The 17,130-nt window shown below is 48.6% G+C and overlaps 2 protein-coding genes and 1 long non-coding RNA gene across 9 annotated transcripts in view; 2 read left to right on the top strand and 1 right to left on the bottom strand.

Annotated features, from left to right (window-relative positions):
• Positions 1 to 2,915, top strand: part of SMYD2 (SET and MYND domain containing 2) — a 48,700-nt gene extending 45,785 nt beyond the window's left edge. For all 3 annotated transcript variants that reach the window (XM_082701746.1, XM_082701747.1, XM_082701748.1), the window contains 2 exons: positions 267 to 375; positions 2,477 to 2,915. In XM_082701746.1, the coding sequence (XP_082557872.1) occupies positions 267 to 375; positions 2,477 to 2,557 (190 nt within the window). In that variant the 3' untranslated portion in view covers positions 2,558 to 2,915. The remainder of the gene's footprint in view (positions 1 to 266; positions 376 to 2,476) is intronic.
• Positions 2,916 to 5,375: 2,460 nt separating this feature from the next.
• Positions 5,376 to 7,727, top strand: LOC309849347. Its single transcript, XR_014303663.1, has 2 exons — positions 5,376 to 6,160; positions 7,559 to 7,727. It is a non-coding gene; the product is annotated as an uncharacterized lncRNA (long non-coding RNA).
• PTPN14 (protein tyrosine phosphatase non-receptor type 14) overlaps positions 6,636 to 17,130 on the bottom strand; it is a 174,756-nt gene continuing 164,261 nt past the window's right edge. For all 5 annotated transcript variants that reach the window (XM_082701737.1, XM_082701739.1, XM_082701738.1 and 2 more), the window contains one exon: positions 6,636 to 14,695. In XM_082701737.1, coding sequence (XP_082557863.1) covers positions 14,567 to 14,695 — 129 coding nt within the window. In that variant the 3' untranslated portion in view covers positions 6,636 to 14,566. The remainder of the gene's footprint in view (positions 14,696 to 17,130) is intronic.

Here is a 17,130-nt window from a genome sequence, read left to right on the forward strand (position 1 = left end):
TCAATATTTTTTTGTGTAGGATTTCCCCTGCGGTTTTTCTGTAGCTTTTCAGAAACACACGAATTGCGTGAAAGGAAGCACCTCTGGGGTGCTTAGACAGGATCGAGCCGTCCACACTGTCCCCTAGCACCTGCCAGGGCTTGGAGGAGCCTAGCTACCACGGGGAGCAGGCCGCGGACTGGGCAGCCATGGGCTCGCTGTGCCTGGTCTACGGGCTGCTCCCGGACCTTTGACAAGTGGCCTTTTACCTTTTCCTCTTCCTGCAGCAAGCACTACCCTCTGTACTCGCTCAACGTGGCCTCCATGTGGCTGAAGCTGGGGAGGCTATACATGGGCCTGGAAGACAAAGCTGCTGGGGAGAAAGCCCTGAAGAAGGTACGTCGACAGCCTGGGGCTGGGGGGTCCCGGCGCCCCGTGGCCCCTTCGTCCCCTGCTCTCCTGCCTGATAGGAGACTGAGTGACTCAGGCCCTAGAGATTTGGCCCACTCTTGAGTCACCTCCAGCCAGAGAGGTGGGGGAAGTGGACTGGGTAGGTCAGAGTAGGGTAAGTGATTGAGCGTTTGCCTGGCCTGCACCCGGGCCCTCCCGTAGGAGAGTGGTGCGCCCACTGAGGGGGGCTGGCTGCCGTTCTGGGCACAGCCTGTGACTGGAGAGAAGGGGGGACCGTCTCCATCCTGCGGGAAGCCCTGGAAGTGGACAGAGGCCACGGGGTGGGTCGGGAGACTGTGCTGAGGGAATCTTCCATTTGTCCTTCGGTTTATAATTATGCACTTGCAGTTTCTAAAATGTACGTAACTGTTCATCCAATACCAGCTACATGGGAGGACCCTCCTATGGTTTTTTTTTTTTTTTTTTCTTTTAATTCTCACAAAAATGAGACTTTCCTGATGGAAAAATTGAGATCCAAACAGGCTGAGGCCTTCCTTCAGACTGGGGTCTTTCTGAGTTGGAAGTGTCCACTCTGCTTACTGAGGCTGCGACCCACACGTGGGCAGACCAGGCCCGTGGGCAGGATTTGCCTCCCTCGGGGTCCACAGCTGTCCCGTGTGATCGACAGGGCAGGGCCCTGACCTGTTACCTGACCGGAGCTCACAATCACCGTCCTATTTGATTCTTGTTCTTTGCGTAGAAGTTAACAAGTGATGAAGTGTAATCTTTGAGACAGTCTGTTGAGTCCTGTAAGAAAATGTCTGTGAATGTTGGGGCCAAATTCCCTGTATCTCCCCAGTAGACTACTTGGGAAGGTGGTGTAGGGTCCCATATCTCAAACAAAAGGGTCTGGGCCCCACTAGGCTAGAAGTGTGAGCTAAGTATAAACTTTTCCTTTCCCCCCTTTTTAAATACTTTTCCCTTTTTAAACCATAGAATTACCTTGTAAGGTAACAGATTTATTGTCTTGGTGAACTGAGGGAAAATTGACTAGTTGGGTCACAGGGGCAAGGTGCTGGTAGGTAACGAGGTACGACATCAGTGAAGGACACAGGAGATCTGAGCAAGAAGCATGAGTCCTGAACTGACCACAGAAGAGAGGGAGCAGGGGAGGCATTTGATACAGGACATTCCTGAAGGCTCGCACTGTTCTTGGCCTGCCTCCTGTTGGTTTGAGATCTATGAAGTGAATGGTATAAATGAGAGGTTTGTCCATTAGAGTCATAGGCCATCAGAAATTCTGTCTGGAGAGTGCAATTTCTATATGTGAGTAATATAGTTGAATACAAAAAAGCAAAATAAATTCGTAGAGATAACATTTGGGCTCTGCTTCCTATATCCTGGACCCTATTCTAAGCACTTCACGTGTACTAACAACTGAGAGGTAGGCATCGTTCCTATTCTGCAGATGAGGAAAATGAGGCACAGAGTAGTTAAGCAAATTGCCCAAGGTCACAGAGCGAGGATGTGATGGAGCCCCCCAGCAACGCCCCACTATGAAGAAGCCTTGTCATAAATATGTTCTCTCCAGCTTCCTCAAATGAGACCCGCAACTACTTTTAAGGTTTTTTTAAGAATATGTATTACAAGGAAACGTGCTGTTTGAAAAGGAAGGACAGTCGCCTCATGTCTTACGGATTCGCCGTGTCAACTAAAACCGGGATAGGTTCGACGTGAGGTTCACTGTGGACTTCTCTGTTCCAGCCTGTTGACTTCGTTGAGCACAGCCAAGTCATTCTGTCCCTAAAGCATTGCTCACTGCAGTATCTAGAATATCACGAAATGGGTTTCTCTGTATCCTTTCTTCAGCCAGTGGTACAGACTGGGTGACTAGTTGGTCATCAGATAATCTCGTCCATTTAAAAAGAAAGGAAGAAAAGGAGGAGGCTGGCTTCTGGAGGAGAAGGGGGCTCTAGGAGCCCGCGTGTGTCCTGGGTCTTGACGCAGAGCAGTCTGGCTGGGGTTGCGGGGGCCCGCGGGGCAGGGTGTGGGCGAGAGGGGGCTGCTTCCGGGCTCTCAGCCGGTCGCTTGTCTCTGCCTCTCCTAGGCCATCGCCATCATGGAAGTGGCCCACGGCAAAGATCACCCGTACATTTCTGAGATCAAACAGGAGATTGAAAGCCACTGAAAACACGCCAACCTGGTCGTTTTTATTTAAATGCTAATGCAGAAGCCTTCCAGGATTTGAATATTTCCAGTCCTATACACGACTCCTGCATTTCCGTACAGTCGCTGGAATGAAAATGCTACTCGCGCTTAAGCCTCACACATGGCTTACCTGGAAGTTGGTCTTCACCTTTACTCTTAGTACCAAAGTCATCTTGGAATGCTTTTGTTGCCCTAAGAGATAATGGCATGGTTTCGTATGTTATCTTAGATTCTGGACAAACTGAGTTTAAAAAAAATATGATTATTTTTCCCTTCATGCCTATTATGATGTTCTGAACACACCGGAATGATGAGGGAGAATAAAAAAGGTAACGGTATTTGAAGTTTGTCTTTTCTTCTGTCTGTGGGGAGGAGCTCATGGCGGCGGTGGGAGCCGGGAGGGGCAGTCACCACCGTTCTGCATCGCGGTTCAGCCTGTACTGGCTCTCAGGGCTCGGTGACCTTGGAGGAAGAAAGAAGGTGCAATGAAGTCACCCAAGTGCCCCACCCTGGCGGGGGACAGCATCCGTTCTGAGGCTTCGGTGCAGTATCTGGAATCCCTTTAACGTATAAAGGTGCCTTCCTTCACTTTCTTGGCGGTTTTTTCCCCCCTCCTCTATCTGAAAGCAGACTTCCCATTCCTCATTCTGATTGTTCTCACGCAGGACTCTCCTCGCTTGGAGGCCCTCCAGGGTAAGCTGGAGAAGGAAAAAAAAAAAAAATTCCTTACCAACTCTGTGTTATTGAGCAAACACTGATCTGTCCCTGTGTGGCCAGCAGGAATCCAGCTTCCCACAGCCCGGAGGGCAGCAACCTGGGTGCTGTTTGCTAGCAATGCCTCCAAAGGCCTGACCTGACCGCCCGCACCCCCTAGGCCGCGCTGTTTCCTGGAGGAGGCTCGGGCAGTCCAAAGAGTGGCACTTCCCCACTGGTAATAATTAAAACCTGATGGAGTCCGCACTTGAGTTTTCCCCCATATTCATGAGCCACAAGCAGCTGCAACGGCTGTAATCCTGCACCTTACCCTTCTGGCCGCATCGATACCCACATGCACACATGAGAACACATGCACGTGTGTCACACACACGGGGCTAACTGCACACAGCGGGGATTCAGCAGGCAGAATGCATTCTCTTGTTCAGTGAAGTGCAGTCAGGTGCTTACTGAACACCTACTGTCTGCAGAACACTCCAGGTGCGGAGAGAGAGGAGTGAGGCCTGGCTCCAGGGGGCTTAGTGTTTGGAGAATGCTGACTGACTCTGGAGGAAGCCCAAAATAAGTTTAGCCGCCACCCACCCCCACCCCCATAGGTTTTATAAATGTTAGGAAAGTAATACTTTCTCAAAAAATGGAAATACTGGAGAAATAAGCTGTTCTTTCTTTCTTCTCCAGTCCGGCTCTCCAGAGGTGACCCCTGGCAACCGTGTGCTGATGCGGTCCCAGTTTTTCCCGCGCCCACGTAAGGTGTGTATGCAAAGAGATTCGAAAAAGGCAGAATGGTGCTGACCTATTGTTTTGTGATCTCTGTCTCCGACTTAACCAGATGGACCTCTTCTCACTGCAGCATTTGCAGATTAACCAGAGTCAGAACATGACACTGACTGGGTCATAATTTACTCCTCCTGTTTACGGACACGTGGTTTTTCCAGGTTGCTGTTATTAGGAACAGTGCCACAGGCACAGTCGTCACCGCAGAGCTTTGCTCTCAGGTGGTAGCGTTTGGGGGCTAGATTCCTAGCCCCAAACTTCAGGATCCGGTTGTGAAAACTACTAAAATCTGATTTTTAATCCTTTTTAAAAAAACTGCATCGGGTACCAAGAAGATACAATGTTTGCAGTATTTGTTTTCCTCTACTGTCATAACAATGCACTGTTTGAAGTGGTTTTGCCAGTCTGCGGTGTGAATTACTGTTCGCTACGCATGTACTGAGACGGGACACCGCCTCCTATACTTAGGAATTCCTGTTTTTCTTCCGCAAGTTGATATTCACAGTCATTGCCTATCTTGCTAATCATGTCTCTCCTAATATTTTATTCTTTAAAGATTTTTCTTAGTCGGGGGAGGGGCAGAGGGAGACTCTGAAGCAGACTCCCCACTGAGCACAGGGCTTGATCTCACGACCCTGAGATCAAAATCAAGAGTCTGGTGCTTAACCGACTGAGCCACCCAGCCTCCCCTGTCATACTAACTTATGAGCGCTCAGTGTATTTTGGGATATTAGCTCTTTGCCATGTCCTGAAAATGTTTTTTCCCTGGTTGGCCATTACTTTATTTTTCATGACACTTGCTGTAGAAAGTTTTCATCGTAAAGTGAAGAAAAGAAAATGTTTTCATCTGTAAATGAAAAAAGGAAATGACAATTTTTAAAGTCTTTGCTTTGCCTGGGAACTTAATAGGCTTAGAGATCCAGTCATACTCTCTAAAATTTTTAAATTTTCAGAATTGCTAGCTGCTTACGGCAGCAGCATTGACAGACTGATTTTCCTCTGCTGATCTGAAACAGTCCCATTATCGGCCCTTAAGATTTAGGTTTGTTTCTGTAGTCTCAATGATCGCGGCACTGAGAAACTTTTAGTATCTAGTAGGGCTTGTCTCTCGTGTTCTCTCGACTTGTTCTGACCGTTCTCCCATGTGTAGCCCTCCCAAGTCCTTGAGCATCATTTGGCCAAGCTGCCCTGGGCCTTCCCCGCCTACCCCAAGAAAGTGCGGTTCGGTGTTTAGAACTGCACTGAGTGTGAGTAACACGCAGGCGCGGACTTCTCCAAAACGTGAGTCTATATCCAAGAATGCGGTGAGTTTATCAGTTTGTTTTGCCTCAAAATGGTTAGGCTTTGTTTATATAGGTCCTGCCCACAGATCTTCATTCCTAGATACTGTGTTTTCCACAGCTGTTAGGAATGAACTCTTTTCTTCCATCATGCTTAACTGTTAAGTCAGATAATGTTTTCCCATTTGTTTTTATCAAGATGTAAAATCACAAAATCGACATATTTGACCCTGCTTTTGTCATTTCATTGAATGTCTGTGAATGTTTTCCTTACACTTAACTTTTGCTCTCTGGGTTTTCTTCTTTCTTAAAAAGTTTCCTTCCTCAGCTCTGCTAACAGTCTGGAGATAAAACAGGAACCACCAGTAGACCTGTTTATCTCAAAATATGATAAGACTCTTTCTGTTGTTATCCAAAGAAAATAAACTGAGTCCGTGTACTCAGTCCGTGAAAGAGAAAACAAACTAGTGTCTGTACCTCTTTTCGTTCTGCTGCTCTCCATTTCCACCAGCACTTTGTCTGTTATCATTTTTTTCTAACGTCATGGAGTTTTTCTTTCAAGAACTGGTAATTGCTTTGTTGCCCCCGTCAACAGACACACAGAACTATTTCTGTGTTTGAGGAGTGGCTCACGTATTCTCACTTACGCGGCCTGAAATACGCCGGGGCCTCAGTGAGTGAGCTCCTTGTGGAGTGACGAGGGGAAAATGGGTTAACACAGAAGCGAGTGTATTGTCCTGTTTCTCCTCAAGGGACACCAAGTGGCCACTGTCCTCAGCAGGGCTTCACTGTGGATGTCTCCGGCAGTTGACAGGGTAAAAATATGGGCAGGGCAGCCTTTTGAAAACCTAGACAGGAGCTATTGAAGGACAAACTAAGAATATGGGTGTCCCAGAGCAGCCGGGGGCCTGCCGTTTCCATGTGGACAGTCTGGGGTCTGAGGAGGTGACAGCGGGGGGAGGGGACTTGGTGCTTGGTCGGGGCTGTCATGGCGCTGGGGGGAAAAGATCCCTTTCCGTGTATTTGCCATTCCAAGAGGTCACCCTGGGCAGGTGTTGTTTGTTTTTGTTTTTTAAGTAACTGTGACAACTTTGGAATCTCAAACGAATTCTTCGGTATGACTGAGTTATACAGGAATGAAAAGTGGGTAGAGATAAAAAGGTTTTAAAACAGTAAAAAAGCAGATTTTACCAGGTACTTTTGCCTATGAAAACAGTCCTCAACGTAAAGGATGTAGGTGCTTTCATCTAATGCAAACATGTATGACACAGAAGAGAGAAGATTCAAGTATTTTCTCTGGAGAAAAAAAAAAGTTTATTGCATATGGAAGTCAATAGATATCTTTTACAAAAAAAAAGTTAGAATAAAGATCTCACATTTGTAAAGGCACATATGAAACATTTTACAGCAATGACAAGGGTCGTGAGAACAGACAATATCCAACTAGGACCACTATCGAAAGACTTTATAAAAACAGATAACAGTGCAAAAAATACTGTCAAAAGTCAGTTTTACACACCTCATAATTGTGTACAAAACTGGCAAGCATAAGCTTATTTACTGATATAAAAAAGCACATAGAATAGCATGCATAGTTTAAGGCTTTCAATATTATTAAATTGAGAGAGAGACTATACCAAATTAAAGTTGTCACGAATATTAATAAATCACTCCCTGACTAAGGGAATGTCCTATAAGTTTTTCACGCCCCTTCTCCCCTTACAGCCCATTTGTCATAGAGAGACGGGACTGGTATCTTGCGAGGTAGCCAGTGGCCACAGAGGGGAGAGCACAGGTGGTGAGGGGATCCCCAGTCCCAGGCCGGAATGCGCGCTCCCTGCAACAGCAATCCAAGACGGCTGCATTTCCAGGTCAGCTCACAGCAGCTAGCCCCGCTGGGCTGACCCTCCCCTAGAAGTCCCGAAGGCTTCTAGGCCTTCAGAAAAAACTGATGTTGAAGCTGGGGAGTTGTCCGCACACGGTTTCAAAAGGAAACCTATGAAATGCCAATTGTTTTGAATGATACAACAATTCACAACATCTTATAAAACACAGACAAGGAAAAGCGTCAAAATACTGAGTTAAGTAACAAACAAGAAGTCCAGTGGAACAAACTATGTTGGCCTGGTGTTTGATGTAACACGAATAATACAAGGTTATATGTTTAAATAGTCATCTGCATATGTAAACTGTTCTCATTTTTCCCACTTAAGAATCCTCGAGCGTGGCAGCTGATGATATGAAGGAACACAGGACAGACAGGAAATCATCTCTGGTGAAGAGTAACCTTACTTTTGAAAGGGTACGTGGTTAATAGATTTTTAAGATTCCAAACTGGCAAGAAAGTTTAGTTAAGGGAAGTGGCAGTAACGTTTTACAGTGTTCACGCTGGAAAAAAACACAAAGGCTCTGAATGCCAGCTGCCGGGAGTTAGTAGCTAACACTGTAGTTGGCGGCGGGGGGTGGGGGGGGTGGGGGGGGGAGGCCCCTGAGGAACGCGGCGGGTGCCAGGCTTCCCTGCGCTGAGAGCTACGCGGACTCCAAACAGGATTCCTGAGATTTTAGCAAAATGGTTCTACAAAAAGGCACAAAAAGCCCCCCACCCCCTCTTTTCAGCTTTCTCCTGGAAACCTGCGGTCTGGTGAGAAGGCATCTGGGTTTCCGGGGAGGATGAGGCTGGGGAGAGACAACAGGACAGGGCACAGAGTGGCCCCTCTGAGGCCAGTGGAGAACTGGTCACCAAACAACGGGTTCCATTCCTGGCGCGCCCCACCCTTTCCTGGCTGTGCCACGTCGGCCCCTCCCGGTGAAGAGGCCACGCCCCACGGAGCGGGGGTCAGGGAGGAAGTCGGACACAAATGAATCTGACCACACACGTCACTGCCAAAGGCAGCCCCTGGGAATGCACTGAAGTTCACCTCGAAAGACACAGAAAGCACCACTGCTACACTCCTTGTTCCAGACAGGACAGATGATCGAATCCATCCTCCCCCTGCCCAGGTACCGAGGAGTGTCAGCGTCTACCACCAAAGCAACTTCTTGGTTGATGACAATTTTCTAAAGATTTTATTTGAGAAAGAGCCAGAGGAGAGCACGAGTGGGGTGAGGGGTGGAGGGAGAAGCAGGCTCCCCACTGAGTAGGGAACCTAACTTGGGGCTCAATCCCAGGTCCCTGGGATCATGATCTGAGCCAAAGGCAGACAGTTTTAACCGACTGAGCCACCCGGGTGCCCATTTTTTCATTCGTTCTGGTTCTTTCCGTTCACCAGATCTTGTTCCTTCAAATTTAGTAAGCTTTTAAAACTTAAATTTAGATTTCCTAATTATGTAATTTAGAGCAGCTTAAGCGTGATTCTCTACAAGACTGAACTATTTTGTAGGGTTTGTGCCAAAAGGGTAGGGAAAGGAAAGCCAAGTGAAAGTGGACCCATAAAGCAAAAGGAGAGGTCAGCAGAGCCCTAAGCAAGCCAGGTGCCCTTGGAATGAAGGCGAGGTCACAAACCAGTCCTGCCCGTGACCCCCAGTGGGACGGGCCACTGCGGTTGCTGTACTGACCTCCTCCCCATTTTTGTGCCCTGACCATAAACACGCTATGCTACCAACGGGAACAAGGTTGGCGACTGTCCCCCGGAGGGCAGGAGATGTTGGCAGCGCACAGGGGCTGCGGCTGTGGACACCAGGGGCTGGGGAAGCAGGACCCTCCGCTATGAGGCCGCACAGAAAGGCAAAGCTGCCAGCGGGTGAGGGGCGATGGCACCCCAGGCCCTCGCCCGAACCCCTGACCCTCAGCGAGCTCCACCACTGTGGCAAGGGCTGCTTGAAGCCGCAAGCGAGGGTGGAACAGACCCCAAACCCGCAGCCCTGTCTTTCCTCGGGCCTCCACCACGCGCTTTCCAGCCCTCCGGCCTCACAGAGAAGGAAGTAGAAAGCAGGAGACATTCTAGCGTTCAGAAAATTATTTGTGAACCGGTACATTTTTTGTGGATAGCAACTTCAGGGCTGCTCTGAGATGCGCTCCCTCTTCCTCTTCCCGTGTATAACTTCCCTGGGCAAGCCTGCGGCATCTTTGGGAAGAAATGATCCTGGCGGCCCAAGCACCACAGAAGAAACAGGGACTTGGGACGCAGATGCTCGTCATGGCCAGGCCGCACACCAGCTCTCGCCCTCCTGCCTCGTCACAAAAGGTCCCTGAACTTATATTTAAACTCTGCACAGTAGGAACTGATGCATGCCCTCCTACGTCACTGCCCCCAACAACAAGCTGTCTGGTTTCATGCAGTCGACGGAGGCCAGACACTTCATATGTCAGGCTCAAGGACATATCCACAGGGAACATTTTTCGTCTGACCTTGCAGAAGATGCAGGCCTATTCAGCTAAGAGATCAGAAAGGTAGGCAGAACACAAATGCTCAGTCACCTGAGTTTATCACCCAAACGCAGAACGTGAGCACAGGCAGGAAAAGGGTTACACATTAGACAAGCTGGCTGTGGAGTTTTATGGAATCCCATGAGTAACAGTGACTTTTGGGGCAACACCTTTGGATGGGCAGATTTGATTGGCTGTACCCTCACATCTCTCCCAGGCACGTTGCTGTTACTTTCAAAGAAGGGATCACTAAGATCTTTTGCCCCCAGATGTCTGGGGAGCCGAGGCAGAGACAAGAACCATTCTGTTTTCCTGCATAGCATCCAAGAGAAGTTTCAAATGTAATTGAACATCTTAGAGATCTCCACCCTATAGGGCCAACTAAGATTATTTCCATCCTACAGGGCCAAGTAATTTGTCATCCGGAATGCTGTAGGCTACTGGGAAACTTGTGCAGTGTCCATGGAAAACCCAAATTTCTCCTGGAAGCAGTAGAAAAAGTAGCTGAGTGGCAAATTTGTTCACAAAAAGAAATCACTAAAAGCCTGAAAAATCATAGGAATAGAGCTGATAAAATAATAGGAATAAAGCAAAACAGAGAAGCAGAAGAGTCTTTGGTAAAACGTGAGGAAGCAGATTTGCCCACACAGGGCCACCTAAGGACCTCAACAGTGATTACTTGGTACTTCTGGAAATTTCCTCCTCTAGGACCCCCAAGAGCTTTTGCCAAAATGGAGGGAGGAGGAGGAACAGAGTAACAGTCACGTGGGTCTGACCCAGTCCTTTGTGTCTCAGCTCCCTGGCACTCCCCCCATCTCAAAATGGTGGACACATCTCCCCAGAAAGGAAGTCAATAGTTATACCTGCTTTCCCCATCAGACACATCATGAGAAGTGGAGGAATGAGATTCGAAAGCACATTCTACTTTCTGGCTAAGGACACCTTCAGGCCCACACACCATGTGCTGTGACCACTAGGCTGACACAAACTGTATGTCAAAGAGGGCAGCTGAACCCCACAGTGACGTGCCTGATGGCCAGCGCTGCCTATGAAAACATTCTAATATCTAGGTGTACTAACATCTCGGCAAAGAGCAACTTCCCAGCCCCAGGAGGTGACCTCTGCACTGAGGGCAAAGCTCACCACAGCAAGGCCAAGCTGCCCATTTCATATGCTTTCCTGTTCATGTGCACTTGTGTGGAGAAATGACATACGGTATGCTGGGACCTTACTACATCGGGGAAGAAAAATGTTGAATAGATTAGGTTGATTCATGTGGGTTTTCTGTCACTGCAAAATATGGTCCAGCTCCTGTCAATTTCCTATGGTCAACCTGTAATTAAGCTGAAAAGATGAGAGAAGTAGGCAGTTGGTAATAATGCTGACCTCCTGCACGCCCTGGAGTCCAAAACTGAACCTCAAAAGCTAAGAGTAGACAAGATAAAGGATAAGAGAGTCCTGGGAGGGGCGCCTGTGTGGCTCAGTGGGTTAAGCCTCTGCCTTTGGCTCAGGTCATGATCTCAGGTTCCTGGGATCGAGCCCCGTATTGGGCTCTCTGCTCAGCAGGGAGCCTGCTTCTCCTTCTCTCTCTGCCTGCCTCTCTGCCTACTTGTGATCTCTATCTCTCTCTCTCTGTCAAATAAATAAATAAAATCTTTAAAAAAAAAAAAAAGAGAGAGTCCTGGGAAAGCCAGTGGCCAGGTCCCACAGGAACCCTTTTGGCGGGGCCCACAGAGCCCCTCCGACCAGGCTGGGGGAAGAAGGGGCCGGAGACAGCCACGTGAGTCTCCAAGACAAGCAATGAGATGTAAATCACAGGAAAAATCAAATCACAGATAAATCATGGTTCCTCTTCTTAATCTAAATCTAGGATCATAAAGTTTGTATAAGTAAAATTCTCTCCATTTAAGCCCCCTGGAAGCACAGTGCTCAAAATATTCCATGTTGAGAGGTTTTCCCCTTTCCCCTTTCCCAATCTTGCTGTTGCAAGAGGAGCTCACTCCTCTTTCCTCTCCTATAAAGAAATCAACATTTGGCATCGCTCTCGAATGCAGCCAATTCCTCTTTTACCTCCTAGCCAAGGAAAGAGGTGTATTAAATGTAAATCCTACGAAAGGTGGTGTCTCCTTAGAGCCCAAGAGAACCAGTAGGCTCAGCTAAGCTCCGCTCAAGGATGAAGACATCAGACTCAGCCCCCACCATCCAAGGACCACGGCAAACAAAGACAAATGCTGTGCCCGAATGAGTGCGGGTCACAGAAATGAAATATTTCAACTGGAAAACTTAAAAACCAGAGGCCCCAAAGTGGTGAATGGCTTTGCTGCAAGATGACATCTCCCCCCTCCTTTTTAATTTTCTCTCTTCAAATCCAAACAGAAAAAAATAGACCCCGACAGCTCCAGCTTCAGACTTGATCCATCATCAGGAACTCTGTCCAAAAGCTCTAACTAGATAACTAATTTAATACACTTTGCTTCAAGGTTTATTCCTTGGCTTCCTTCCCAGATATAAAGCATCTCTGTGCAATTATTATGCAGATGCCACTAGAAGGACTTTCGCTGCCTGCTGCTAATTTCACAGGAGCTGTGCTGGCATTCGCTGGAGATGGGGAAAATGAATGCAGAATGCGCGACAGACCCAAAAACATTTGTTTTTAAAAATGAAATATGTGGAGTAACTTTTAAGTGGTTTCCTTTGGGTTTCAACAGAAACTTCGGCAAGGGGCCTGGACTGCAAACCTACCCCTTCCCTGCATCGTGTGCATTAACGACGACTCCCGTAGCACAGAGTGACAGCGGCTCTACGTGCTGCCCACGCGAGACTCGATCTCACAGTGCTCGCACTGGGGCCGGAGAGATGGAACAGGAATACTGACGATCCTCAGGGAAGCCAAGAGCTGCAGACCAACTGTGAAAACATCCCAAATGGCAGACTATCCTGAGGATGGAAAAGTGTCCAAGGAAGGGAAACAGATACCTCTTTGCCTGTCGATGATCCAAGCTCCAGGTGTCCCCTGGTGAGGGTGAGGAGCTCTGTGCCATTGAAAGTGTAGGGCATACTCATGGTTTCCTTTTCTAGAACGCACACGTAAATTTTACAATCTCAAGAGCTTAGTTGAAGTTACCCTCCTTGACTGATACTTCAGACTTTGGAGTAGAAGAGAGGAGGCCCTTCCATCACCAGGTACTCGGAGTCTAAGTGAGAGAACCACCGCCACACAGCCCCTGGCCCAGTGTGAAACGGAGCGGACTTCTGCTCCAAAGCAGTTCATCGGGACTCCCCTTCCACACCCTCTGGGGCCACGGGTAACCGGAGGTCACACGGGCTCGCTCTTCCTGGCTGACCTGATGCCATTCTTTCTGAACATGTTCAGCTCAGGACAATCAAAACAAAAAGGCGGCAGCAGAGGAAAGCTTATGTAAGGGACACCCACAAATGCCAATTCTAAGAACAAAGCCACGGTTTGAAAGTTGCATTCAAGAAAGAACTAAGACAGGAGAGAAGCAAAGTCCTAAAATCCAGCTCGAGGGAAAAGGGGTGGCACGATTTGCCGGGTACTGACCTAAGAAATTCAGGACAATGAGCAGCGTAGGCTCAGGAGGAGACACACAGAGGGGAGCCGTGAAGTGTCCGGAGGGGGGGGTGGGGCGGGTGCACGGAGAACAAGGAAGCAGTAAAGGGCTTCGTGTGAGACAGATCCCTGCATCTTGCATCCCGTGGCCAAGAGGTGGAGGACAGGGTCCCGAGTGGGCTTAGCGCTGCTCCTGCAGGCCAAAGCCTGCAGCAAGAGCTGCACAGCTGGGAGGGGCCTCCCAGTGCGCTTCTTGGCCGGGGCCCCGCCACCTGAGTGCCAAACAGCCCCCATCAATCAGCTTTTCCAACTGTTCCCTTTACGGCATTTCCAATGACTTGGTGACTGATGGAAGGACAGAATGTCCCCAGCACCTCCACCTTCACGCCTCTGTCCAGCACACAAAGCCCATTTAAATAAAAAATGATATCAAGAGCCTACCCGTCTCCTTTCTCTTCCCACTCGGGTCCATTATCTTCTCTCAATCAGGCAGGAGGCCTAGCTGCACAGATGGCCTGGCCCAGAGCCTCAAAGACCACCGGACGGGGGCCCGCCGAGCACACGGGGAGCAGTAGTGGAGACGGGTGCTTCCCTGGCAGGGAGCACAGGCTCCGAACTCCAACAGAAGGGAGTGCTGAGAGAGGTACAAAACAGAGCTCCTTGCTCAGCCTGGGTGATGGCTGCTCCTGTCTTTAACTTGAGCTGCTGAGCATGGGGGCAGAAGGGAGGCCACTGGCCATCAAGGCTCATGAGCCCCCAAATATAAGAGAATAGTGGGGTTTTCTTTGTTGTTGTTGTTGTTTCCCTTCAGGGAAGGGCCTTGGCCCCTATCTGTTAATTTTAGAACAAATTAATTTTCTTGCCATGTTGGATTTGGATGGAAGATGAGGCTGATGAATTTCAGGGTCAGTTACTAATCTGGCCGCAACTTCACTAGAGATGACTTCCCTTTATGCCTCTGTCCTCCAGATGATCTACCAGACAGCCCTTCCTACTGACATATTACAATGCAGATCAGTCAAAATATCGTTCAAATGAAAGGTACTATATTATTGTGAAAACTGAATTACAATGATTCACAAAAGTTCTCCCAAAGGGGAAAAAAATAAATTATCTCATATAAAATAATCTATGATGTTTTGTGAATGCTCTCGGCTCCTGTCCTCAGGAGCCCATGACCTGCCTGCTCTGGCCATCCACGCCCCTCGGGGGGAGATGCTGTCTGGGGTGCCTCCCCGTCTGCACAACGGAGCTGGGTCCTCTTGCAGGAGCTGGGTCGAGGGGTTAAATGAGTCTGGAGTTTTGGAGGAACTGGACGAGCACTTGGTAGACAAACTTGTACTGGGCGATGGTCTGGATCATGAACATCCTCTGCTCCCTGAGCAGCCGCAGCATCACAGGCACGTCCACCTTCTGCAAGACAAGAAAACAAGCACCACACCCTGAGATGAGAAGCCGCCCTTGGGTCCCTCCTCATTCCCTCCTCCGGGAAGCTTTGGCTCACTGCCCATCTCTAGGTACATGAGAAAGCCAAGGGCCTGGCCCCTCTAGGGTTGCCCATTCAAAGACCTTCTACCAGCACCTGGAGAATCTGGCTGTCACATGCCACTGGCACTGGTGTGAGATGTGAAACATGCACCAGACGGTTCGAGAAAACCCAGAGGCTGCAGTCGCTCATACTGGACTGGTACTCCCCACTCCGGCTGGAATCAGTGGCAGGATTCAAGACCTCGCTGGGTCTTAGTTTCTTATTTGTACGAGAAAAAAAACTGACGCTTTCCTTTGACGACAGCGTGGCTTTGCCGCGGTTAGCAACACTTCCTCAGCCAGAACAGTGGGTGACCGGGCCGTACCCGCCTGATGGGATCCAGCAGTGGCATGCACGTAGGCATTTGGCACAGTGTCCGGCACACACTGAGTTCTTAATAAAGACCAACCTTTATTATTACTATCAATGAGCTGAGAAAAATCATACTGATCCCGCTACCTCACAGAATCGTGGTCATTATCAAGTGAGATAATTTATGGGTAAACCTGGAAAACATCAAGTTACAATCTCTGAACACAGTCCTGTTGATTGGTTGGTTGGTTGGTTGATTTTTTTTTTTTTTAGTTGGTCTTTCTCTTTTTGTCTCTATGCCTCACACCCATTTTCAGAAATTCTATCAATTCGTGTTTGGGGTCTTCTCCAGGATAACTAGGCTGCTTCTCAGCTTTTGCCTTTTCTTTTCTTTTTTTAAGTTTTTATTTAAATTCCAGTTAGTCAACATAAAGTGTAATGTTAGTTTCAGGTGTACAATACAGAAATCAACCCTTTTCCATCCAACACCCAGTGCTCATCACAACAGCCATAATTAGAGTGAAAACCTTTCACTAAAAATATCTTCTATATAAAATGAGATTGCCCGTGTGTCAATTCTTTGGGAATACAGAACCAGCTTCAACAGAAGGGAATTAACACAGACCAGAGGCTCAGTCGAGTCCTTTGCATCCTCCTGGACCAGCCAGGGCAGAAGTCTCAGGGAGTCCGCAAAGCCAGCGTGGCCGCAGCACACGGCCCCTGCACTGGGAGCTCCTCCCTGGGGCGACACCAGCGCCATGAGGTCTGCAAGCGTGGAGCAACCGCAGGAGGCAAGGCAACGCACCCCCAGCGGTAGGTCTTTTTTTACTTGACTTTTACAAGCCACTTCAGCCACTTCAAACCTCGTGTAGCTACGACGCAGCACATGCCAGCCTTCTTGGTCTCTCTTCTCCAAAAACCCATAATGCACACCACAGATTTAAAAGGGACAGAGGCAAGTCCTCAGTAAGAAGGAAAGAGAAAAAGGCATGTGAATCCTCAAACTATTAGTCAAAACCTACAGCCTACGCTGTAAGCTTTGAACTAGTGGATGTTTGCCCACACGATACTTCCAAGTAACCGACAGCGCGATGTACAACCCATGGGCACCCAACGATGAACTTACACCAGCACACACTGCTTGGTGAGCATTACTGAGCTGGGTGCTGAAGACGTAAGGAGAGAGTAGAGCTGCTACTCCCCCATTCCCATCAAGGTTTTGACGGGGAGGCAGGGTCACACACCAGTTAAGAGCACAGGCTCGGGTCAGGCTTCATCTGCCAAACCCCAGCCTTCACACTTCCTGGCTGTGGGACAGGGACACATCCCCTCATCTACTTGTGCCTCAGAATCTCTGTCACACAAGGCATTAGCAGGATCTCTCTTATAGGGTTACTGTAAAGGCTCCTTGAGTTGTAAGGCTCCCAGAATGGTGGTGGCACATTCAATATAGGTTGGTGGTTGTTACTCTGATATTGTCATTGTCACTGTTGTCATCACCCCTTCCACCTCCACCACCTCCATCATTATCATCTCCTGCACCACCATCGTCACACCTACGTCCCCTACCTCGGCCACCTCCACCATCTCGAGCTCCATCCACCATCATGGTCATTACCATCTCAATAGCCTGTAAGACTCAGCTCTAAAGTCAGCATGTTGATAAGGGACAGCTGCTAGACAAGACAAAGAAAGTTCCCCCATAATCAACGAGAGTCCTAGTTGCCCTGAAGATTCACTCCCAGAGTCTCTGCTCTCCACTGTCCCTAACTCCAAGGAATCCTGCCGCAGTTGCTGTGTGCTCAGTTTTGTCCAGAAGGCATTTTCTCCTCTCTACTCCATGAGGAAGGGATAACTTATTCAGAAAAGCAGACAGAGAAGATATCTCATTATTTGGGTACTGAAAACCCAACCTTTTATTATGAGCTGATCTAGGCCAGAGCGCTAAATCCTGGGGGGACAAGGTAGAGGACTGCAAACCATAAAACTAGTGCTTTCGGGGGGGGGG

Source organism: Mustela nivalis, assembly GCF_964662115.1.
Source record: "Mustela nivalis genome assembly, chromosome: 16".
In the NCBI taxonomy this organism is placed as follows: domain Eukaryota; kingdom Metazoa; phylum Chordata; class Mammalia; order Carnivora; family Mustelidae; genus Mustela; species Mustela nivalis.